Raw genomic sequence first — 26,083 nt, 5'->3', positions numbered from 1 at the left:
TCTGAAGGCAATTTCACAGTTATTTATATTTTCACTTTTGAACATGTTAGATTCTGATTGCAGCAGGCTTATAGCAGCGAGCAGTCATGAAATGATGTTGATCAATAAACCAAATCAGTTCCTAAATATCGAAAATCGAAAATGTGTTTTGGTCAGTGTACTCCTCTCCCGAGGGAAAGGAAAACCCAACACATCGTTGGGTGCGAAAGTGACTCTTTTATCGTTGTAGTCTGTTTTGTGTTAAATTTGTCAAACGGACCTGAACATCCAGATCTGTCCTACACAGTAAACAAATGTGTTATATAGGCCATTAAAGCTACAATTCATCTGCAATGTTTAAAGTGATTATGATCTAAAAATGAGCTTTTAAATTTTCATCATCCTGTAGAAAAATTCTAGTTTGGTGACTGCTGTGCCTGTGGGGACGTTCTCCTCAAATCTATTCAATAAATATTCTTTCAAAGGGCCGTTAAGGAAAAATTAAAGACTTGGGAGTGATGATGTGATTTAATTCTGCTTTGCATCTTTTATTTATTAGCAGCAGCCAGTTAGATGAAATTGCAGTGCGCGGCGTGGCAGTTGACATGATTCCTGGCAGCAAGTGTCATAAATGGGTCATGAGGACATAGTGCCCACTGGAGAGCAATCCAAGCTCTCATAACAAGCACGCCACGGAGACACAGCGAGGACACACAAGTTGGCATCAGTCATTCAAAATTATACGCATTTTGTGGTAGTTGAATGTAGTTTCATCTGCAGGGAGTTGGAGCTGTGACTCTTTCTGCCGTACTCGTACTTTGATTGTTTCAATGGGTTTATTTTGACCATTGAAAAAGAAAATAAGTTCACAGGTTTGCTTCCCAGCTTGAGGCCTTTCTGCGGGGAGTCTCCACGTTTCCTCCCGCCGTCCAAAGATCATGTTTGGGTTCATCGGCGACTCTAAATTGTCCGTATGTCTGAGTGTGAGTGTGAGTGGTTGTTGGTCTCTGTGTGTTGGCCCCGTGATGGACTGGTGACCTGTCCAGTGTGAGCTGGGATTGGCTCCAGCACCCCCCGTGACCCAGAAACGGATGAGCGGTAGAAGATGAACGAAAGAACGAATGAATAACAGAAAACGGAGCCACAACAAACCCGAAAGAAAACGAAGTGACAGTCTGTTTTTCCGAGCTTGTCGTATCTCATAGAGCAACAAGTAACTGTTTGATCTCTGCATTGTTGTCATTTCATGCTGTTGAACACTGCTTTGTTTTTCCACTTTCCACAAAGAGAGGCCAACAGGCAGCTCACAAATCTGGCCTGGAACGTGTTGACCCCGTCCGTCAGCCAGCTCACAGTCTAATGGGCGCTGGCGTGGCGGAAGGCGTCCGTGTAGACCGGGTCAGTCATGGCTCCGTCTTAGCACTTACCCTGCGCAGCGACGGGCTTCACACAGATTCAGAGAATTTAGGGCTGTGTGATTTCGCCGGTGCGATGCTCTTTCATTAATCAGCATTAACGCCGTTCAATGGGGATCCCGATTCACGCGGCGCTCCTCCGGGTAATGCTTCGCCCCCTCTCATTTGCAGCGCAAAAATTGAACCAGAGTCTGTGAAAAAGGCCGTCAGATTAAACACACCGGCGCTGTGCAATATGTGGACTCTCTCAAAAGATGATGATGAATATGTAGTGGCTTTTATAAGCTGCTGGCAAGTGCAGGTAATGAATATAAACACGTATAAACAAGTATTACTCAGCGGGGTTGCATTCTTACCAGGAAATGCACTGGAAGTGGCTTTGCCCTACAATAATGTGTGATTATCATCTCTTATTTTTCCTATTTTCCGTGGCTACTGTAGTCAAGTAGCAACTGGGTCACCCCATTTAGTGCAAGTCCGGGGGTGTTACGTTCCCCCTTTTCAACTCACATCAAAGGGAAGGCGCCCGATCAGGATGATTTCTTAAACGTTCCATATTTCTGTTTCATCTCCCCTTGACGCCGATGTATCAGATAATTACTGTGTTTTCTGTAATGTGGGGGGTTTGATGTAAGAAGACAATAAGAGCTGCAATAACAAGAAACAGTGTTTTTAAAAGCTGTAACCTGCGAGAACATTTTTTTGAAAGCGTAAGATACAGAATCTTTTTTTTTTTTTTTTTGGCTTTGTTTTGTTTGTTTCTGAGGATTTGTGCCAGATACAGCAGGGAGGGAAGGCTGTCTTCAGTTATCACACATTTAATTGACTTCTCTTCAGTTTTATTTCTGCAGCACAGCAGCGAATGATAATGTACATAAAGGATCTTAACAAGAATAAGGCCAAGAGCTTGTAACATCATGTTTACCAGCCACAAAGAACCGTTTGTGGAATTCTATTTCTTTTTCACAAGTTTTATCATTTTTGATTTTTTTTTTTCACCTTTTGGGTTTTTTTTTCTTTTTGCAATATGAGCAAAATCGTTTCAACTCCATCGATACTCAGCAGTTTTTGCAGAGCTTTCAACCTCACACCAAAATCTTCATGTCCTTTGCACTGAATCGTGGAACATATTCCAGTTTTACTGATTTAAGCCTTCTTTATTCGCCTTAAAGTCAACATGATTTGCAGAAAAAACACCCACAAGTGAACTCCAAGGTGAGGAGAGAACCTCTGTGTTCAAAATGTTTCTGTATCCAACCACATTATTCAAAATGCTTTTTTCAGGGACTTTGTGATTTCATCCCCTTATTTGTTTTGTGTTCACAGTCAGATCTAGGAACATTGACTCAAGTCGCTGGAGTTGTTAAAACCCTTCAATGGCCGTAAATGACTGTTAATTCCTCAGCGCTGTTCATGAGGTGGACGTCCACTGTACAGTATTCTTCAGTAAGCTCTGCCTTTATCCAGGTGCAGTAATATCTGATTAATGCTGTGACTATCTTGGTGCACACTGTGGGATTTGATCGCAAACAGCTGAGATGATCTCCACGAGGAGAAACGGCAGCAGTGGGCGCATTTCCTGTTTGGTCGTTTGGTGCAGTCGAAGTTCGTTTCTTTGGCCTGTGAGCGCCGTGTCGCCTCAGCTTTAACCGAGTTAACCTCCCTGGCAGCAGGTTGAATAATAACCACATCCTTTATTTAGCTGTGAAATGATAACGTGTATTTGAAAGACCTGTTAAACCTGCGTATGCACGAGTAAACAGAATATTCAGCTAAAGAAAGAAGAGAGAAGCAAAATTTTATTTTACTTGAAAGTCTTAAATAATAAGTTTTATGCACATAGTTTCCATTAGTATCAGCAGCAACCCAAGAGTGGCAGTTACAATCCAGTAAAATCCAGATCCTGTTTGAGCTGTGAGCTTTTAGAGGGAAGGGAAAGGAAGGGGGGGGGGCAGCTTCAACTAAAAGTCAATTGCTTTCACAAATCATGGATGAGCGATCAGTGCACTGACTGCAGGTTAGTGCAGCAAATGGAAAGACCTCAGCAGGGCTTCAAAACTTTTATCTGTCACAGGAATAAATGGAACGATCTGGAAGATGCTGCCGGGGCCTCAGGCGAATGTAAACGAAGCGCTTGAAAGGAAAAATATGATTTTGGTAATGCTATCAATGAATTTGTCTGAAAATAGTTGTTGTTAGTCAGCGTGGAAATGCAGTGAGCTCGTGGCTGCGAAGAGAAAACCAGCAGTGTGTTCCTGTAAACAAGGCGACATCATTAGAGTCCCCAGAGTTTCACTTGCAGGAGAGCTGAAATTGAACCTCACATTTTCATCACCGGTGGGCCAAGCTTCTGGATTCTGATGTGCTCCGTATCATTACCATGATCATTTGTTGCTCAGACTGTTGCTTAGGAAGATTTGGGGGTAACACAACCTTAAATTCCAGCCGGCTTCTCGTCTCAAAGGCACAAAGCAGACCAGCAGAAAGCAAATATCTTAATAATTCATCTCTGTCTAGTATTTCGTGAAAAGGACACCGTTGGATCAATAATCTCCATTGGCTCCGTATGTCTATGTCTATATATGAGGCATTTGTCTCCATCATGCATCAGCGCAGGAGTCGGTGCTCTGTGTTCAAATGACCCGACTCACAATAACAGCGATAAGGAAAAGTGCCTCTCTTTTTTTTCATTATTGTTCTTTCTTCTCAGCTATTTTATATTCTTTCCGGTCTACTCTTTAATAGCACGTCTAAGTAAAGTCACAGACCACAGCTGCCAGAGTGCATTTGTTATCCCGCTGATTGAAAATTTTAAATCATTCGTCACTGATTTGAGCGGCCCAGTGTTTTCATCGAGACGAGCCGAATGAGCAAAGCAGATCGCACGGACATTTTCCGCTTTAGTTTTTATCGGTTATGAACCAGAAATGTTTATTTCTCAGCAGGAAAAAAGAAATCCTCCCTCCTGACTTTCACAGTCACCTTTAGCATCTTTTCATTATTGATTGTCTGGGAGTAACTGCAAAGTTTAACTCATTGTGTTTTAGGTTTGGATCTGAGTCCCGCTGGATGCTGAAGGATTACAAACAACAGTGCAGCTAAATTTCCCAACTGAAGGATTTCTCAGTGCACTACTCGTTTCTTGCAGTTATTTATTCATGCATTTATCCCAGACTAAGCTGCACGTGGACACGCAGCTACGGTGAAGTGTTTTAGAGGATGGTGCAGTACATTTGTAGACACTGCAGATATATCCATCTGCATAGGTCCGCTTTTGTGTGCGTGAGTGTGTGTACAGTTTAAACGAATGCAGACATTTCTGCACAAACGCCTCCAGGAGTGAACATCAGTGAATGCAAAATCTCAGCAGACAGTGAATGCATGGGCACATGGAAACATGCAGATTCAAGTCAGTGTATCTCTGCATGCATGTATGGATTCTTTTCTTCGCCTGTGGGTGGAGGCTTTCCAAAGATGGGTGGGGGGGGTGAGCCAATGGATGCTGTGATTAACTAATTAATTTTTCAATCTGCTGGTTATTTTGTCGAAGAACTGATTAAATATCAACAATGAAAAAAGTTTGTATCAGAGAAACCGAGTTTGCTGATGAATCTTTAGACAGATGATAGTAATTTTATTTATTTTCAGTATGATGATTTCAGTTTCTTAATTGATATCAAGTACATCTAATGAGAGTTTAATGGATATATTCATGAAAATATAAATCTGAAATATGTTAAGAAAAGCAACACTTGCATTGCGATCAAACGTCACAGTGTATTTTTCACTCAATTTCTCGTGAATACCTGAATTTCGTGATGTGGAGTCTGTTGGAAATGCAGCATTTGGTGTGTCGTTAATTTGGAATCAAAAGCATCGTCAGTCGTGAGGTGTGCAGCCGTGTTTACCGAGTTTGTGAGCTGAACCTGGAGGCTTTCGGATGTCCGTGGTTAATAACGCTGTATAAAAGCCCGGTGTGTGTGCACTGTGACCTGGAGTAGTTCTCGCCTTCTGGTCTCATGTATCACTGCGCTGTCATCTTCATTCATCTTTGTTATTGATTCATCTGTGGAATTGCTTTTGCCATGACGCAATACGAGAAGGAGGTCTGCCGCACACAGAGGGCATTCACCTCTGACCTCGCACATAAATCATTGTCTCCAATAAATTTGACTCAGCCCATTCTCCCCCCCTCCCCGCTCTTTGCCATCTCCTGCAGGGTCAAAGCAAAGAAAGGGGTGAACCTGCTCCAGACCAAGTCGAAGAATGCCCGGTGGAAAGTGGACTGGGAGGTGCAGTCCGGCGCCAAGCACTCAATTACCACCATCGACGTGAACAAGAACAAAGCAGTCAAACAGGGGTAAGTCAACAGCCCCGTCTCAAAACACACTGCACCTCTCTGACCTCACCATATTTGCTTTTTTCTAGAATTGCCAAAAGGTCTCCAGGAAGGTTTTCCCTTGTGTAACAACCGCAGATCACTCTCTGACTAAAGGTGGCTTTTAAAAGCGTACAGCCGTCTGTGTAAATGCCCCAAAGAGCTACAGAAGATAAACTACAGCCTTGACCCAAAGCGGTGACTTAAAACGCCCTCTGCTTCAGAGCGCCGGGCTAAATGAATGGAACTGTTATCTGCTTAGTGTCACTACATCTGCTGTTAATTCACTCTGCGTGGAGGCCGAGATGAGACCTTGTCTAAGAGCAGTAATCATACCAAACTTCTCAAAAGAGGAGAAATGCCCCGTCACCGTGCTGTGGAGTCCGACAGGACAGTAATGGACTCAGCAGAAACAACCGTGTGATATTAAGACCGGAACTGCTAAGTAATGTTCAAAGTTAATGTTATTTAAATAGTGTGCAGCCAATTAATGCGCTCGTTTGCCTTCTTTTGGGGACCGCAGCCTAAATAATTTGACCAGTGAATTAAGGCGCTCTCCTTCTTCTTCCACTCAGGGGGTCGATTAGCAAAACAGAAATTACCAAACAGTGGAAATTAGCACGGAAAGCGGTTTTATTTTGAGATTGAAGCCCCCAGATACGATAGGAGGAGGTGGACTGACCAGCAGCTTCCTCGCACATCCAGACAGCGAACATCCATTACATTTTGTTCACAGGTTTTTACATCAGCGCTGTTTACCCTGCCTCAGAGCAGTCTCCAGCGAGGGGGAGCAACTAAAAATTAGCAGCCATGAATCAGGATACGTGATGCCTTCAGTTCATTAAGAGCTCAGGCGAGGGGAGGTACGGCGGGTAGCACCGAGCCCCCGAGGCCTGGAGGCGTTAGCAGGCGCTGGTCTAAATATTAGCATCTCTGTGGACACGCTGAGGAGGAAGATATAAGAGTGGCCTTACCTTGAAAGGAAGCCCGCCGCCCCTCTCTTGTTTACTTCTTAGCACCTTGGTGGCTGCCTTTCCAGCTATATTTAGTGACCTGTGTCGTGTAATCTTTGCCACCCTGTCACTATGTGGGAAATGTCCAGTAGGGGGTCAAGCATGGGTAGAGAAACAACGTGTCATGCCACATTTTGTCAAAAACCCACTCAATTCTGTGACCACCTGAAGAAAAGCAGCCAAACCATGAGCAGATAAAGTGGAAGAATTTGTGTTTTCATGCTCAGTGCCCATCAAATAGTTTAGAGCATGCGCATCAAATCTTTTAAAGAAAGAGAAACAACTGGCGTCTCTGAGGCTTTTCCTCTGGAAATGCATTGTTGTGAAATGGGTTCTGTTTGGTGATAGAAATGATGTGCAGCTTCCAGAAGTAACACATTCCAACGAAACGTCGTGATGTATGGCGTTTTATGTAGCCGACAAAAAAAAAAAAAAAAAAAACATTTCTTGTTGTGAGAAAGTGATTTCCTGATCTAAAGTTTAGTCGCTTAAACTTTGGAGCATCTTTCAAACAATGTTTGCGGAGTTGCCTCTTTCTTTTCATCCATTTAAGCATCCAACAGTGTTTTTTTCCCCGATCCCATCACTGTGAGGCACCAAAGTCGGAAATTTATGAACCCAACTCAAAGTGGCTTTAACCAGATTTTACCCAAACAAAATTGGCAATGTAGAAAAACGGTGACATGAATCTTTTTTAGTGCAGTCTAGCGGGACATAACCTGCTTTGTTGTTTTGTTGAGGAATGAGGACTTGCCTGTTAGTGATAGCAAAAATCTCCTCCATCTTTTTGGCCGTGACATTTATGCAGCATTGCATTTAGCTGCAGAAATGTGATATCGTTCAGGATTTTTTTATTAGATTTTTAAATGGTTCACACTGATTTGGAAGTATTTGGGAGGACTTTCTGTAGCTTTCCTTTGGATTACCTCGTTTGTTTTATCTCGAAGGTGCGTTCACGTACTTGTTTGAGTGGATGAGCTTATGCGTCAACTACGACTGAACATTTCCTCCTCACATCTTTAAAGAGGAAACTGTGTGCAGCCAGTCAGACTTTCCATTTGCAGCAGTAGGCCAAAAATAAAAGAATTCTCAAGACAATTATTTCCCTTTCCCTTTTACTCAATTAAAAGCAATAATAAAGTGAATTTGCCGGCTCTGTTTGAACTTCAGGTTATGTTTATTCAAAATTACCTGACAGGGAGGAGATCGGGTGACAACGTTTTCCCGTCGGGGCTCGATGTTAAGTCTCCTTTCTTTATTATTCTTCCCTGATCTTGGTTTTCTTCCTCATCAGATCATACTTTATTCAGAGCTCAGATTATTCATCCTTTCTTTCTTTGTTTTATTTTTTTTTTTTTATTATTATTTTATTTTATTCCAGTAAACCTCCACTTGGAACAGTCCCACTCCAGCAGTAGCTTGCTGATAACACCACATGAACCAATGCATTATTGATTGCGGTCAATGGGTTTTGAATGAATAATGTTCTCGAGAATGCTTTGGCATTACCGCCGCTGCAGCCAGAACAACAGAAAGAGTCGATCATTTAATAAGACGCCTCTTCGTTTTGTTTTTTTGGCTTTTTTTTTTTTTTTTCGGTTCCATGAATAATTCAGCGTTAAATAAGGGATGAAACAAGAAAAAGAGTCTAAGCACATTTTTAAAGTGCCAATATTGACTCCTACCCAGGACAAACACAGACTGAGTAATGCTCTGTTTTCCAAGCTGCCTCATCATGAGAAGGAAAGTGTTTTGCAGCACAATGCATGTTTTCCTGGGCCTGTTCACAGCAATTATTTCCACATGCAAGGAAATATTGTTTCTTGTGGAAAATGTGTCAAATATTATTTTTAAGGTCAAGATGTCCAAAAAAAGAGAAACTGGAGTGTCGGAAGGGTTCAATTGAAAGAATACACGGCTTTAAATGTGAGGAATGTATTTGAAATCTGTTGCATCGCTACAAAATTGTCGCGCCTGATCACCGTTTGCAGCAGAAGAAATGAATGTGGCGTTCCCACAATAAGGTCGACTGACTGCGGGACTTTCTTTTTTTTTTTCCACTGTTGTTTATATTGTTTGGCAAAAATGATATCACCTGATATTTTTTGGGATAGACTGAAAACAAGATGAAAATATTGTGATATATGTGAATATTTTAATTTCACTGCTGCGACTAATCTTCAAAATCCCCTGCAGTACAAAAGGGCCCAGTTTTCCCTGATGAAAAAAAAAAATAACGGTAGCATGTATCTACCTTCCTGTAGAAAGGACTCAAGCTGGCAAACCAAAAAGATGAAATTCTCAACGTGGTGTTTGATACTTCCAACATATTTGGTTGGGTTTTTACACTGTTGGATATAAATGCAGTGTGCATAATGCATGTTGTCTCCATTGGTTTGTTCATTATCCAGACAAGCAGAGAAAATTGAAATTTCTATGTTGGGGATGCTGCAGTCTCCAGTCGGAATCATGGTCAGCAATCACAACAGCAAAAGGTTCAACTAATACTTCAACTGTAGCTGCTTTTTAATGATTAAGCTCTCAGAAAGGAATCATTTCATGGATTTAACAATGTAACTGTGGCTAAATAACATTTTCAAGTCTAATTATAATCCCCAACTAGCCTGGCTCCGTCCAAAGTGGAAAAAACATTCCTTCAAGCTGCACTAAAGCTGTCGCGGTTGCACGAAGGGGAAATCTGTGTGTTTTCTGGACAAACAGCTGTTTACATTTGTGTTGTGTTCGGATGCGGAATGAGCAGCATGAGTAATGAGCGTTTCAGGGACAATGGTACCAAACACGGCACCATCAGCGTAATGACACGAAGCTCTGCTTTTTGTTGGAGGCTGTTTTTCCCCCCTAAAAGCACAAATTGTAGCATTTCTGTTTGTGAACAGACTGAATAAACACATACTCAATGAAAATCAGAGGTCAAACTACCGCCTCCCCACCTTATCCTCCTGCCTCCAGTCCAAATGCTAAACTAAACCAGCTAACACAGAAGAAGTGCTATTGATCTTTCTCTCCCGAAGAAAACAAAGAGAAGATATCCTGAAATACTGAAGCATTCACTGAAGTTTTTTTTTTAAATGGGCCCTAAAAAGTCGTAAACTTTCCAGAGATTGGACTTAAGCGTGGCCTGTTGTGAGGCCTATCTTCGCCGTCTCTGTTCTTCTGCTGTCGTAGCTCTGCCTTGCAGCGCTTTGATCCGATGAACTCTCCCTGTTAATCAGTTCAAACAGACCTCAGATCAAAGACTGGAATCCCCCTGAGCTCCGAAAAAGCCCCAAGCTACAACTTTTAAAATTTATACTTTGTGCTCTACAGAACATCATTAACGTAATGGAAACAAGGCCGGACTTTCTTGAGCCGTGTTTACTTTGTTCCTTCGCTCCTCTCATGTGAAATCACTCATTTATGTTTTCACCGCCTACTTATTTTTTATTTTATTTTATTTAAATGCCTTTATGTTGAATTATGTTTGACATCAGTGGTGTTTGTTTCTATCAAAGTTGATTTGAATACTGGGAGAAAATGCGGGAAAGCTCGCCCCAAACATTTCCTTGAGTGGTGATTGTGAAGCCATCCCTTCTTCTTCTTCTGCTCCTCTTTCAAAGTTAAGGAAGTGGACTGAAGTCATATTAATTAGCTAAGCACATACATAATTTAGTATTTTGATGAAAAAGGTCACCCTCTAATCCTGCTGAGACGTCCCGAAGAAGAGTGATAAGACAAATACTGTAACACAACAGCTACTAGAGACTGAAACACTGACCAGCTTACTAAAAAATGCCATCCTTTTAGTCTTTTGTGTTATTGCAGTGTATCATACAGCTACTTTACAGTGACTGAAGTGTCAGAACACAGATCTGAGTGGAAAAGTCAAGGTTGCATTTTGAATTTTGTGCAGCCTCAATGTGCACTCGTGTATAGACATGAATACCAAAGGCAGAGAATCGGTGCAGGCTCTGATATGGGCACACGGTGACAGCGACTGATGTGATATTTCCCAAAGTCCCTCCTTTTGATTCAGACTTCAAACAAATTGGGTCAGAATGTCAAGTGTAACTGTAGAAATGTTATTTTATCTGTACTTTTCCCTGCTGCTTTTGCTCACCATTTTATAATTAGCTCTTTGGCATAAAAAAAAAAAAAAAAAGCATGGCCTCTAACCCAAATCAGTACGTGGCGAACATTATTTTTCCTTCCCCGCAGCACGTTTGCACTTGACGCCGTATTGAGCGGTTGAACGTGCGCTCACTCCGGTGGGCCATATTGATGACAGCTGTAGTGTATCACAGACGGACGGCGGTGTTTGTTTCCGGTGAGTGATGTCGAGACAAATAGGCAGAGATTTCATCACAATGTCCCTGAGAGGAACCTTTTGTGGGCCGAGGATTGTACAGATAGTTTGATCCAGCTTTCATTAAAGGGTTGTCAGACTGAATTGTGGGAAGGGTCTTCGGTTTTTGTGAAGGACAGACAAGCGAGCGCGTCACCTTTAACTAAAGGTGACTTTCGGGCGGGATGATTCCCGTCACGCATGGAGATAGATTTAATTTGCTCCGCCGCAGCCGGTGAGATGTTTTCGTGACTCTTGTTGAAACTGAGAATTACAGGCCCAGCTGTTATCAGCAGCGTCTCAGGTTGGCTCTCTTACGTTCCTCTCACAAACACAGTCGTCTTCTTCTTCTTGATCAAGGCAAAAGAGAGAATGCTTTAAGCATTTCATGCTCATGACCGTCGGGACAATCACGTTATCTGCTGAAAGTCATTGATCGGTCAGAAGAAAATCTGCAGCCATTGCAATTACAGTTATTTGAAAGTGACAGAATGAGTGAAATTTGCAATCTCCTCACACAAACACTCAAACTTAAGAGGAGGCCCGAAGAAAGACGGAGAAGGCTGGCCAGCCAGATTAGGCAGCAGTGATTGTTTATTGACACGGCCATTCAGAGACAATCACACATTAATTCAATGCATATGATAGCTCCATCGAAGTAAGAAGGAATGCCCTTAGAAAACTTTCACTTCTCATCAGCTGTATTGAGCCCTGTGCATAAATGAAACGTATACAAGAAACAACTCTAAAGTCAGATCCTCTTTTTTTCCGTAACGCACTAATTAGGGATGGCAAGTTTTATCCGCTGCATCAGAAAGACAATCTCATCTTGTCTCCAGCAACGTACATTTGTCTTGACTAATTAGCTCTTGCCTTTTGAGGGAAATGCTGATTGCTGCTGAGATTTCATTCACTGAGGAAGATTTTCTGAAGGAGCAACTGCGAGATTCTTCTCCTCCACAGAAATGAGATATGAAGGCTCGGCGTGGATGGTTGAACGCACAAAGCGCACAACTGCTGTGATTCATCCCGCACGTTGTTGCGTGTGGGCTTACAACTTGGGTTGTTTCTCTCATTTTCTCGTTAATTTATTTAGCCATGAACAATCCTTTTGGCTCTACTTAGGTCTCCACCAACTCCAGAGGGAAATATTTCCACCATCGATGCATCAGTTTCCAATACCGCTTGTCCTTACAGGGTCACTGAGGGCCTGGAGCCGATCCCAGCTGACCTGAGCCTCAGCGGGGGGGGGGGCACATTTGTCTCTACAGACAATTTACAGTCACTAGTGAGCCAAAACACTCGGATGAGCTAAGAAGATTTTATTTAAAACTGAAGCCAATTCTCAGTTATTCGAATAAAAATATTGTTATTGTTGACTTTGAGCAGCAAAAAATGAATGAAGTTACAAAACAACACCATCATCTATGTCTACATTCAAGACTTCGATAGGTTTTTAGAAAGCAGGTGGTTTAAAGTCTGCTGTGGCCACCGGGGGCAGTAGAGAGCAGAACTGAGTGTGCAGAAAGAGACGAGTTTAAGTGAGGTGACATTAAGATGGTGCATCGATGCATCATTAGTGAGATCCAAGTGCGGCTCAGCCGAGGCTCTTAAAAGTCCTTTCAACTTCACAAAAGGAACATTTTGTATTCAAGGTTTGTGACCAGACAAAAAAAAGAGGAATGTTTCTAAAGGATTATGTCACTAAAGGATTAAATTGCAGCATGGGAAAAGGAATCGTGCTCTAATACGCTTCAACAGAGTTTCAGCTTCTTCACCTTGACTTTATTTCATTAAGAAAAGCGTGGACCAAAAACACTTATAATGGCCGGTCCATAAAATGATATCAACCAAAACCACTAACACAGTGGATTGTCTCCTCGCAGCTGCTGTGTTGAACCTGAGCATGGTTGCAGTCGCCTCCGCTGCTTACTTTTCACATCAAGCAATCAAATTTATGTGAGCAAAGAGCGATTAAAATTTCCAAAGTGAAGTCAATAGTCCACTCGTGAAGCGTGATGTTGTAAACAGTTTACGGTGACCTTTAACATCCCGCAGCCCTGTTAAGGGCCTTGTATCTGTCAGGAAGTCTGAGATCCACCGATTGGACTGGAGGAGCTGCTCAGGCTGCATCTGATGGCCCCATTTCATCAATTCGCCCGTCCGACAACTTAGCTGAGCTGTGCTGAATGCACGGCATTGGTGATGATGCACCAGAAAAGCTAGATGCTCGGCTTTTGCCCTCAAATCATGTTCTGACAGCTTATTGGATATTGATTTATTGATAAGTACAGAATACTGTGGTCAATCTTAAAATGCGTTCATCTGCTCTTTTTCTTTCGTTGATCTGGAGGAGGAAAAAAAAATCCACACATTCACACCATAATGAATTTAATTGTCATAAATACGTTCATAACACAGCATCATGAGCGCATCATTATCATATTGCTTTTGACAGCTTAAAGGAAACTTCTCAAATAACTGCACAGCGGCGTGCCGACCGCTCACTAAATGGCATCGTTAATAATTAAAAACAAACCAGTGAAGTATTTCGTTACTGGAAATAAATGAATTTCTTGTTACTCTCTGCAGTTATTCTCGTCAAAATATTGCTGCGACTGATGTTGATGCCTCTTTGGTTTTGACTCTGCTTTGCGTGTTTGTGCCCTCGCGGTCTGACAGGGAAGTGCTCGGTAACGTGGAGGTGATGCAGCTGGATTTTGAGATGGAGAACTTCACCAGCCTGTCGGTGACCCGAAGGATCAACTGGAACATCGATTACAAGGGCCAGAACCAGCCTCCCGACTCGGAGAAGGTGGTGACGGAGCTGACTGTGGTGCAGCGAGACATTCAGGCCATCATCCCACTGGCCATGGTGAGTGGGAGCGAAGCCACATCTGTCTGGATACGGTTGTTACCGGTGTCAGATTCATTGAAATTTATTTGCACTGTTCACACTTATCTGACTGACTAAAGAAGTCTTGTTTCGTCTTGACATTTCTGCTGTTGCGTCGAAATAATAGTATTTATTGTTCACCATCAGCACGTTGCACTGCAGAACCATCAGAACAATTGATTCCATATCAACATCATTCCTTCTGAATTATTAGATTACTACCTCAAAAAAGCCAAACACTGACACAATTTTTTTTTTCTATGACTACAGTATTTTTCCAACATGACACAGCAGCACACGGTGCAGTTATCCTACAGTAGCCCTGAGCTGCAATAAGAGCAAACAGCAGAAAAATAATAATGATAAAAGGAAGGCTTGGATCAGGATGTGTCTCGACCCTTTCAATAAAGTTAAAATAGGAAAAGTAATGGGGCTTGTTTCAAAGCTCGTATTGTCAGACCAAAGAGCACACATGCAGTAATGGGGATTTTTTTTTTTTTATGCTTGGCTCAGGATGTGTCTAGATCCCGTAAAATGTTGGAACGGCTGGAAAAAACAAAGGTCAAACTGAAAACCAAATCTTTATTCATAATCGGGGAGGCCGGGTATGGTTGTCACACTTTTCCCTTCAGCACCTGTAACTCACTGAAGTTTTTGACCTACAGCTCTGAACTCTTTCTCCAAATCGCCCACATTTGTTTAATAGAAATGCTACCTGCTCCAAAACACTGCAAGAATATCACAGACCTCGTAACACGTGCCGGGGAGGGATTTCACACAAAATGGGATTCAAAACAGCTGTAAAAAAAAAAAAAGATCAAACCAAAATAATGTCTCTCTCTCTCTGACTCTGTTAAACTCATGCTTGTGTGTAAATGAGTCTGCTAGAAAAAACAAACTCACAATGATTAAAGAACACTACAGCATCACGTCTCACTCCTGCTGTGAAATGAGTCAAATCAAAGAGGCGTTTTTAGTTTTAACACTTTTAAAATATATGTTACATCCCTGTCAGGCGTTGTTTAAAAGGCTGTATTGGCAGAGTGGGGGGGGGGTACATACATCACATTTTGCCTGAGAAACTTCAGTTTGATCGACTCCAAGTCAGCTGATGATGAACACTAAACAAAATGTAGTTTTATTTTGACAGCCTGTGCATTAGCAGAACATCAGACGTGACTCTGACGAATCGCATCGACGACTCCTCTCTCTGCAGCGATTCTCCGATTCTCCTTAAGAAAGTCAACCATTCCCAGAACACTTCAGCATCCACTACTCATTTAATCGGGATCTGTTCTTTTTTTTTTTTTTCCCCTCATGAAGGGACACATTATGGGAACAAAGGGAAATTAATCAAGCAAGACGTGCTGGGTACCGCCGGCTCTGCATTGCCTTCTTTTGTCCTCTGTCGTGGTTTTTGTCTTCACTCCACTTAAAAAAAAAAAAAAAAAAGAAAAAGTCCAACTTCAAATTATGCCTGCTCATTAAAATCAGCTGTGCGTGGTTAATCATGCAGGTAGTTTGTAATCTTTCAAACTATGTGAAAAATCACGTCTCTGAGCAAAAAGGGTTGATACGTCATCAAAATAAACCGCAGTTATCTGTTAAATATTTGCGTAATTACGACAGTTACACACCTAAAGCTCCATTAAATGTGTGACACATCTGCTGTAACATAAGGTTCACTTCATATCTCTTCTCCCCCCTGACATTTAGAATTAGCATGCCTCTTGTACCCAGATGCGTTTAGCTGCATAGCAAAATTAGGTTTCTGCCTGTGTGAGTCTCCCTTTACATTCTGAAGCAAGATGGCAGGAACCATTAGCGCGTCGGCTTTTTTCTTTTTTTGTTTTTTCCACAGCCGCCTGCCACCTCTGCAGCTCGATGTGTGATTTTCATGCTTTTTAGCTGCAGCCTCTAAGCGGGGAAGTCGTGTTAATGCTGGATGGAACAATGAAAGGACCGGCGTTGTCGTCATCCTCTGTGTTTTTACTTCAGATGGATATTCGAGGATATTAGCAGCCCTCCTTGTCGAGGACTGGAAAGAAGGAAAATTATCTGCTTTCACACCCGATGTCTCAGTTTGTTGAGCATCGTTGACATTATTCGACCACATAAATAATTACACTTCCAAACCAAACTTAAGACCATCTCAGATCAATTCAATCTGCTCGCTGCGCCTGCTCCTGGGTGGAAAAAAGGCGAATTCCTGAGTCAAAGCAAACCAACAACATTTCATCATCAGGCGACATTTATTGATTTAAAATGTGAGGGAGTCCTGCAGATGAGCACTGTGGTCTCCTTGAGAGATGAGCTTTCATCCATCTCTTCTGGTGGGGTGACTAATTGGATTGTGAATTATAAAGCAAAAAAATGCTGGACACCACCACCACCATCAAGAGAAGTGCCAGATCTAACCAGTGTAAGCAGGATTGATGAAATGAAAACAGGTGGTCCAACTTTATCACGATAGCAGCTTGTTGGACAGTTTGAAGAGGAATCATTTAATCAGAAGATCTAGAAACGTCTTCACTGACCTTCCAAGTTGGCCAACTCAACTCTGAATGACTATGAATTCCAACTATTTCCACAAGTTTCCCGTCTTCATCCCACCTTGCAGGATAGAAGTGATGTTTTCATGTTCAGCAGTGGAATATCCTGTCGTAAGCCCGGAGAACATGGCCACCGTGTATCCAGCAGAGAGAGCATTGTGTCTCAGGGTCTGTGCCGCTGACGTTACGATACAAAAGCATTGCTCAAAAGAGAAAAAGAAGGGGGAATCAGGTCAGACGAGGCTTTATTTACGGGAAAAAACAGTCCAACAGTGGAAGAAAAGTGTGACTCTGAAGGTCACCGTACTTAAATTTTGTTCTCCGGAGAACTGCTGTAATTTTTTTAAGTTTAGCAGCGGCTGTATATCAACCGGCGTTTTTTCGGCAGGTAGGTAAAGCGAATGACAGCTTGTATAAAAAGCTCAGCGTTTTCAGAAAGTGCTGATAAAGAGAAGCGGGAGGCGGTTGTGTCTCCACAGAACACGCACACACACACAAAAAGCCAGAAAGAATAAAAAGATGCAATTTGTGTTACAAAGAAACCGAGATGAAGGTGTTGGGTTGGACCCCGACAGTTCCATCTGCCTGAGAAACATCTGAGGGAGTGAAGGGAGGAAGAAGAAGAAGAAACATAGAGTTAAATCAACGCCAGGCACCTGAAGCTTTGTTCTCTTTACTTTGAAAACAGGAAGCATGAAGCCAGATACCAAACTCCATTAGCTCTGCTCTGCGCCGCAGCCACTAACCAGAGATGTTGAATAAAAAATGATGTTTTGTGTTACACGAACCTCACAGCTGGAAGCCACGCGTCGTATTTCCACACGTATGTCTTCAGTCAGTCGTACAGCTCCACATCTGGCAGAATGTGTTATTTACATTATTCAAAAGCCGCAGATAATGCTGGTAACGGAACGGAGCCTTTCAAGCTCTCACGCTAAGTAACCTCGCCTCGAGACTCCACAGCTCTGGATTAGATTTAATGGGATGAAAATGACCACACGCAAATAACTCTGTCATCTGCAAACAGATTACACAAAAAAGGGGGGCTTGTTTAAACGAGCGTGGGCAAGTGAGAGATTTAAACAAAGATTATACGTACTTAATTAAACAGTGTGGACACATTAGAGGTATGGTGATTATGATGATATTGTTGATGTAGTCATTTATAAAATGCACAATGTGTTCTTGACATTCCATTAGAAGTGGTTTAATATTCTGGGGCTGTCACATCTGTCATATCAGATTTTTACTTCACCCCAAAAGAATTCATGAGTTTATTATTTTTATAGCGTTAAAAAAAACAAAATAAAACCATCAGTCAAATGTTCAGAGTGTTTTTGGTCTTTTTGCCAAATGAATTGGGATCAAATTGAAGTGTAGGAAGATTTTTACTAAAGCAAACAAAATAGTTAAAAAAGGGCAAGAAGATGCGCTGATGAACAAAAGGTGTACACAACCAATTATCTGCAACCAACCTGATAAAATACACACAAAAAAAAAAAAAAAAACCTATGGGCGCCTTAGAATAACAGAACATGCCAACATATTTTTTTTTAAATGACTGAAATTCAGTTCATTGTTTGTTTATCTCAGACATTACCGCAGCACGATTCGTCTTCTTTAGCGAAAGAAAATGAAAACAAACCTGCTGTGTGTAGGTTTGTACACAGCTGTTGCATTCAGTGCAATTGAAATAAACCAATTCAGCCTATCACAACGGTGGAATTACACTTTTTTTTTTTTTACAAATAAGCTTTAAACGGTGAGTTTCATAGCTGTTTTGCTGCTTCAGACAGAATATAGTAATTAAGTGAAATGATAGCAGTGTGCCGCCATGGTTTTTTTTCCAAGCTCAGGTAAGTATAATTAGTGCTCCCAAAGCAGTACACATTTAATTGTAACGTGTCTTGTGTAGTATAATACTTACCAGATGCCAAAACAGCAAGGAGAGCTCAGGGATGATGTCTTTCAATTAGATTTTCGCCCCCATCGGTTATCCTCGGAGGTCTGCTCGGCTTTGCCTGCCATAAATTGGCCGCATTTTATATCCACCCAAATAAACGGAGATACAACCTGAATTTGCAGCTTCTCCAAGAGCCGCTGCAATAATAACAAAACATAAATCAACTGAATTTTTTGTTTATATTGTTCAGGTTAGTCAAATTAAATCCAAAACGTAAAAAAAAAACTTTAAATCCTTGAAAACGGTTTTCAAGGATTGATGCGCGTGGAAAAAAAAACGATTACACACAAACAACAACTGGGAACTTGTGATATTTTGACTTAACACCTGAAAGGAGATCAGTTGGATTCATGATGTAGCTTTAAAAGCTAAACTCGTATTGACTATTTCCACAGAATCAAGGTTTAAAGCTTCAGGCAGATCCTGCTGTAATGAGCTGGTTTACCTTCCACACTGTGTCCTGTTGCTCTCTGAATGTGATGAAATGTAACGCACAGGGGCGTGTTGTGGTGTCTTGTGCTGTGTTGCGTGCTTGCTGATGAAAACCTGGCAGCTTAAATAACTGTTCTCTGGGAGTGGTTGCTTCACAGCATATTTCAGCAACCTGCTCGCTAATGAGATGTCTTCAGTCTGCTAAAGAGAAATCACCTGTCCAAAGTAATTCCGGTCCGTTTGTCTGCAGCTTCGCTGATGGAATATACATGAAACTGTCTCAAAGAATTTTTTTTTTTTTCTTTTTTTCTCCGTGTACTAATGCTAAAGTTTCAGTTTGGCTTTTGCACAGTAACTACCGCGGCGAAGGTTGCAAATGATAGTATTGATTCCTGAGACAAGAGGCAGAGCTGTGCAGCCTTATTTATTGATCTGTCTAAAGCCTAAGCAGAGTTTGATTAACATAGGAATGTCTGACAAAGCATTAGTCTTGTGCTCTCTGCTCGCTGTGTAACGTCAACACAAACATCGCCAACTCACGGACTGGCTGACTGGTTAAGCTGCGAGACAGATCGAAAAGGTTACACATTTTAGTGACTGTTGGAGTTTCCCCGTCGATCGCTGGCCTTTCAGAACGATCGGAGCGGTTCTGTTACCAACATCTCGGAACCCAATCTGTGACTTTTTTGGACCAAAACAGTTTCTGGTTTTTCCTCGTGAGCTCCGGCTCTGTAGGTGCTACTGTCCATCCCGAGCACACGACTGCTGGAATGAATTTCATGGCGACTTGGAGCTAAACACTGCCGAAATCACGGCATGGTCGCTAATCTTTAACTTCCTGTAACACTTTTACTCTTTTTTCTTCTATTTTTTGTTTCCACATGTGGTTTCAAACTGAGCCCACGTGGAAATGATTCATGTTGTGCTCTTGATGTTTCCTAATCTCCCGTCATAAATAAGAAACCTGTGGACACCGAGCCGAGTTTCTGTCCAATTTTAGAAAAAATGTTAGATTAATTTCCAGAAAAGCATGGCAAAAAAGAATGTAGATTTCCATCTACGATGTTGAAGTGCGATGACATGAACAGTTAATGTCACTCAAACTTCAGTTGTTGTCATCAAATCAGGACCTTCAATAAGACCTTCAATAAGTCAAACAAAAACAGTGAAAAGACAAACAGAAAAATGACATTCATGTTTGTTTCCCGAGGCTGACAGACTCTTTATCAGTCCAAATGTTTTCGGCAGAGTCAACACGAGCCACCTGCCTCATTGTTAATTTCTTAAGCCAAACATAAAGAGTTTTTATTTAACTTTCACTGTTTCCACATAGATTTGTGGAAACAGTGTGCAAACTGAACGTGTGTATAAAACACAATTACTATAAAAATACCTGCAGACTCAAAGAAGAAGAGCGAAGTTGTGCATGGTGTCAGTCACTGGCTTTATCGTTTCCCGGGTTGGAAAAGTCTGCAGGAAAAAGTGAAATGAAACGTTTCTTGAATTAGAAACAATCGCCACGTCGGTAGTAAATGGCTCTGCTGGTAATTGCCTTTTGTTGTTGCTCCACGGAGGTCTCTGTTGGTTTTTTCTCTGCTCTTTCTTTCTCTCTTTATGGTTTCGTGGTATCGACCAGCCCTTGCATGCAAAAGAGGTGTTTGACCTCAAAGTGCATGGTAAATTAAAGGGACCTAGACTGAAGCTTTTGATCCTCTCTATATCTTTTTATCCTCCTGCCTTATAGCGCTCTCAGAGGTAAAGTTCAATGTCATGCAAAGACACTTCAGAGCTGCTCGCCTTTGTTATTTGCTTAAAGCAGATGCCCCGACGACGACACGTCTGATGTTCTCTCCATGAATAAACGAACGAATACGTTTCAGATAAGTCTCACCAGGCGGTAGACACCCATGAAAAACTAGAGCTGGAAAAATGCTCTTCTCCCACATTAAGACTTTAAGATGAGTGTAATTCAGAAGTTTATATATACTATCTTTAATTTTAGGAAATTTGGGTCTCTCCTGGGCTGCTTTGGCTGCTAATGAGAAAACTTGCCACCTCCTTCGCAGCTTACATTATCTGCGGTGAAAAAAAAGAAGTAGTAATGAACTGATTTGAACTTCAACTGGAGGCCTGGTGTGTATTTTAATTGGCTGTTTGCATTCCAGCGCATTCATAATAAAAATACAGATGGGATAACAATGTTTGCCTTGTTCATGGGAAGTTTCTCAGCATCTGAGGATTATTTTTATCAGCATCAACAACTTGCATTTACCAGCGTTTGATTCCTTTTTCTGATATCCAGAGGTTTCAACGACAGAAAAAAAAGGGATAGTCATCTAAATGCATTGAATTATTATTTCATGAATAACTTCTCTATAGAAGATTATCTTCATCTGTTGATGGTTCAGTAGTCAATTATGAAATCAAAAGCTTTTAAATAGCAGTTTAGATTTTATAGACATATTCAGACATTGACAGTGCATTTCTTCTACCGGATGGCCTAAATGATTGGCATTGCAAAATAATATTGTTAATAATAATAACACAAAAATGCACCTATTTAATGGACTGAGGAGCCGAAAATAGGCGCTGATGTGACATGGGAAGAGCAGCACTTCCTGTTTTGACTGGAGTGGAACATTTTACCATCTGAGCTCCCTGCTGGCTGCGCTTCGAGCGTGCACATCTAATTTCTGATAATGTGCTGAAGGTAAACTGTTAGATGGACGGTTGGATGGATGGTCATGTGCGGCGGTACAGTAAATACCACAGCTTTTATCGAGCCGTGGCATTTATTTAGTTCGATTACGTGATGTGACCACTTCCAAAAAAAAAAAGAGAGATTTTTAGAGAATGAGTACGGTTAAGATGAATACTTTGCTTTTTAAATTTGTTCTTTTACATCTTCCAGCTTCCTTTAAAAAACAGAAAAGTTGAAATGAAAATGCCAGCTGATGAAATGCAATGAAAGGCGTCTCGGTAAAATGAGTTCTGGTCTGCCACTGGGTGTCAGCTGGGAGACACAGCAGCCCTAATGCTTATGTTTTTAAATGTGGACATTAGTAAGGCTGATTAAATATCACCCCCTGCCTCTCGCTGTTTCATGAATCTCATGTCAATTTTTTTCTCTCCGCAGGACACCGAGATTATCAACACGGCCATTCTGACCGGACGCACCGTGGCCATTCCTATCAAAATGGTCTCCATAGAGATGAACGGAGCCGTCACCGACATCTCATCCTCTGTGCAATGCAAGTCCTCGAATGAAGATATTGTTAAGGTACAGTGAACCTGATTTCCTCAATGTCTGTATCTGGGACAAGATGTCAGTTTTCGAAAATGTAATCCTTTTACACTTCCACTAATACTGCAGAGTGTCTCCGCGCCACAGGCACAACATCAGGAAAGCATAAAAACTTCATTTTGGTCTGCTCCATATGTACTCTTAATTTGATTCTTGCCTTCTGCCACAGATAGAATCAATGCATGCTCATAAAACTCTGTATATAAATCAATATGGCTGAAAAAGGAGTGGTAAAAGCTTCATAATGTGCTTTCCAAAGCATCGCATCTACTCCTCGTCAAGGGCACAGCTTGGCCACAGATTTGTGTTTACCTCAAGTGTGAAAGCCACCGTCTCTTGCCTCTGTATTACGCCGGTGCTACCCAGAACAATTACTGCTCAGACTCGCAGGGAATCCAAGCTAAATGTACAATATCCATGCTGGTTAGTTGATTAAGCAAATTAAAGTGGGATCACAACAACTTGATGGTGCAGTTATTATTTCCCAGAAGTATTGCAGCACCTTTTTTTTCTGAAACACGATGACGGAAAGGGAGATAATCGTAGAAGAAATCTGTAATTGTTCAGAATATTAAATAGTACGCACACTTTGGGACACAAACAAACAAACAAACAAAAAAAAAAAAACAACGCAGTCACCGTGCGTCTGCGAGCTGGTAACAGCTTTTAGCTTTCTAAACCAACAGGTACTGTACGACATCTGCAGCAGCACAGGACTCCCACTCTCACTGAGGCAAATCAACAACACCCTTACAGACGCACAAATCGTGCTGTGCAATACTCCAGTAAAGCAATGCCATAAAAATACAATAAAAACAACAGCAGTGTAGAATAACAGCTACAATGATTCAGCAGCACATCCATAAATGCCTGATTCTAACTGTAGTGGATTTCCTTCCTTGTTTTTTTGTTGTTTTTTTTTATATTTCAGTGCTTAATGAGGCTGGTAAAATCCAATTATCACATTGAATGGACATCAGAGACTGGTGATTCAGCCCGCCTTGGCCCAATGTGGATCCCGGGTCTATTTTTGACCAGTCCCAGTTTTGAAAATGAGCATTCCCAACTGGCACTGGTTACAGACAAAGTCATGAAGAGTCTGAGTGCTGGATCAATGTTTGGAAGCTCCGTTGCAGCTTTGTGAGTTATAGCAGCGATTCTGTCCAAGTTCTGTCTACAAGGTCACCTGCGTATTTCTCCTGTCGGAAGATCTTCTAACGAGATGGATAGAAAGTCCAGGTGTCTGCCTCGGATCCATTTCCACCATAAGTCGACCCATGACGGCGGTAAAAACTTGCTTTGAACTGGCCGCAGCCTGACTGTTCACGGTCGGACTCAGTTCATCCATCTGTTTGGTTCTGATCGCTTTGTGTAGATGTGACACGTGTTTCAAATCATTCTCACTGTTGTCAAAGTCGTCACAAACGCCGGCCGTACGTTCCCTCAATGCGCTGATCAGGTTAGCAGCGCGATATGAATCTAGCTGGACTCCCCACAGAGCTGTACAAGTCTTTGCCAAAACTTAGCAGATTTGATCGCCGTGAAATTTTTCCCTCTGTTGTGTTGAGTGTCGGGGCTTCATCTCGAGCAGCGACTCGTGAAATTCTTGTGTATTTCTGGTTCAGAGCTTTGGCTGCTCCTGTGGTGACTGTCTTATATCAGAAAGTCTTCATCCTTGGGTGTTGTTATGTCATAAATCAGCAGCAATTTTGGATTTGGAAAGAAAAAGTGAAAGAGTCTGTTGGAAATAAAACCCACTCAGCTGGAGGGTTTGCTTTGATGTGCACATGCAGTCGCTGTGAACACAACATGTCGGAATAAACATTAACAGAGATTGTGTCTTTTAACAGACCCGCAAAGCCAGAAACTTGACAAAACCATGAAGCAACAATCAGCCAGCACATCCGGCACGATGGGTGTGATGAATGTTTTAAATAAAGTTTGAACGTGTGATTTCTTTATACGATCTCCAGCACAACCAGAAATTTCACATTAGCAGGTTGCCCAAAAAAATTCTACCTTGAAAGGCAGTCCTCACTCTGCCAGAGGCGCTTCGACACCTCAGCCAGCTTTCACATTCACGCTTTCCTGTTTCTTTTATTCTTATATTCTGACCTATACGGCCAGCAGCAGCCCAGCGCAGAAGATAAGCGACCCTTGCCGTTCTGTGGTTCTCCAATCCTTCATGTTCAGCCGAGCATGCGGCGGCATTTTCCCCACGAATAATTTACATGCAAAACAAAACACGGCGCACATTGAAGGGGGAATAAAGAAACTGGTCGCTCGGCACATTTGACCGTTTCCTCAGGTTGGTGTTTTGTGTTTGCACGGTCTGTGTCTTTGCTCCAACAAGTTCCAGCTCCTGTTTCCTCGTACGTTCGCCTAGTCTGTCCCGACGCAGGTGATCAGAGCTGTGAGCAGCAGGATTTGTGTGGTGTTGTGCCCTCCTTGCAGGACCCGGTGAGGCCCTTATGGAGGGATTTGGTGTCCGCTGGTGCTGCAGCATACTATTGAGCCTTCTGTCGAGGACTCCATATGGGAGTGTGGTGGTTGTGAGGCGTAGTCAGATCTTTGGCGTGGCTGCGGGCAGCTTGATAGGGATGCAGTGTTGAACCTCGAGCTTGCAGTCCTGCTGTGGATGTTCACTGTGGAGTTATCAGCTAGATGGAGGTTCAGCAGTGTTGAATTTATGTCACACGGTTCTTCCAGCCATCGTGACGGACGGAGCCTTTAGCAGCATCAGTAACGTTTATTTGAGAACTGAATTTTTTTCACCTGACATAAATTTAAATTGAGGCTCGAGGCTGCAGCAGAGGCCGGCCTGTGCATTAATCTACGCCAGGAGCTCAGCTTGGCTGTGGCCGCATATCGTCTCAAGGGGGGGGTGACATGAAAGAGGATGTTGATTGTGCATTGTTTCTAGTATCTCGCGCCCACTTAGCCTGCTAATTATCAAGAGGAAGGTGGTGATGTATTTCTGTGAACAAATATAATCTGAAAGTGGCATGATGTCCCAAAGTGTAATCCCCGTCCGTCTATCAGGACTCCGACAGCGTGCGTCATCTTGCCTCCCTGGATAGAGGTGGATTTTTACCAGGGAGTCTGCTGAATGACAGCTCTATTTTCCTTTAAGCCAGTTCATAGTACGTCTCTTCTCCAGACCTCCATCGCATTCTTATTTAAAGACTTTGCCGCTATTGAAAATTCTCTGAATACAGTAACAGCTGCGTGTGAATACACGGCACTCAGAGAAACTAAGGACGCAGCCAACAGGCAGACGGAGGTCAGACGTGACTTGCAGCATGATCAACTTTGATGTGACAACAGAAAACTTTACGTTTGACACATTCATTTCCTATATGAATCCAAATCTACTCCGCACTTCTTTTCTTCACTCAACAGAAAAGCATTCTTGTGTCGTCGGGCCAATGGAATCCTTTTTCGGCTGTTTAGCAGCTCCTCAAGGTCGGGTCAGGCAGGTCTGACTGCAGATTTTACAGACTGAGGCGCTGAAGCCATCAAACAGAATCAGACATGGACTTCTATCATAGCCGCTCTGTCTGGCGGGTGTCAGTTCTTATTAAAACACCAATATGTGTCCAATATATTTTCTGCCTGATTCACTAAATGAATCCCGATGACTTACGCGGTCCAGTCTGCCATATATACAACTTCCATATAAATAAGACTCAGGGAACAAGGAGAAAAAAAAAAAGAATGAAATATTTTATGAATGCGTATGAAAAGAAAATGTTTCTTTAATGGTGGGGGGGGCAGTTGCAGTGTACTGTATTATGCTGTCAATAGGA

The 26,083-nt window shown here is 42.1% G+C and overlaps 1 protein-coding gene across 2 annotated transcripts in view; it reads left to right on the top strand.

Moving 5' to 3' along the window:
- tmem132e (transmembrane protein 132E) overlaps positions 1–26,083 on the top strand; it is a 299,821-nt gene that overhangs the window by 244,209 nt on the left and 29,529 nt on the right. For both annotated transcript variants that reach the window (XM_029520090.1, XM_029520089.1), the window contains exons 3-5: positions 5,614–5,754; positions 13,810–14,002; positions 22,107–22,250. In XM_029520090.1, the coding sequence (XP_029375950.1) occupies positions 5,614–5,754; positions 13,810–14,002; positions 22,107–22,250 (478 nt within the window). The remainder of the gene's footprint in view (positions 1–5,613; positions 5,755–13,809; positions 14,003–22,106; positions 22,251–26,083) is intronic.

This window comes from Echeneis naucrates, chromosome 14 (assembly GCF_900963305.1).
Source record: "Echeneis naucrates chromosome 14, fEcheNa1.1, whole genome shotgun sequence".
NCBI classification, from domain to species: Eukaryota; Metazoa; Chordata; class Actinopteri; order Carangiformes; family Echeneidae; genus Echeneis; species Echeneis naucrates.
Note: the sequence above shows the minus strand (reverse complement) of the source record. Positions and strands in the feature narration are given on the sequence as shown.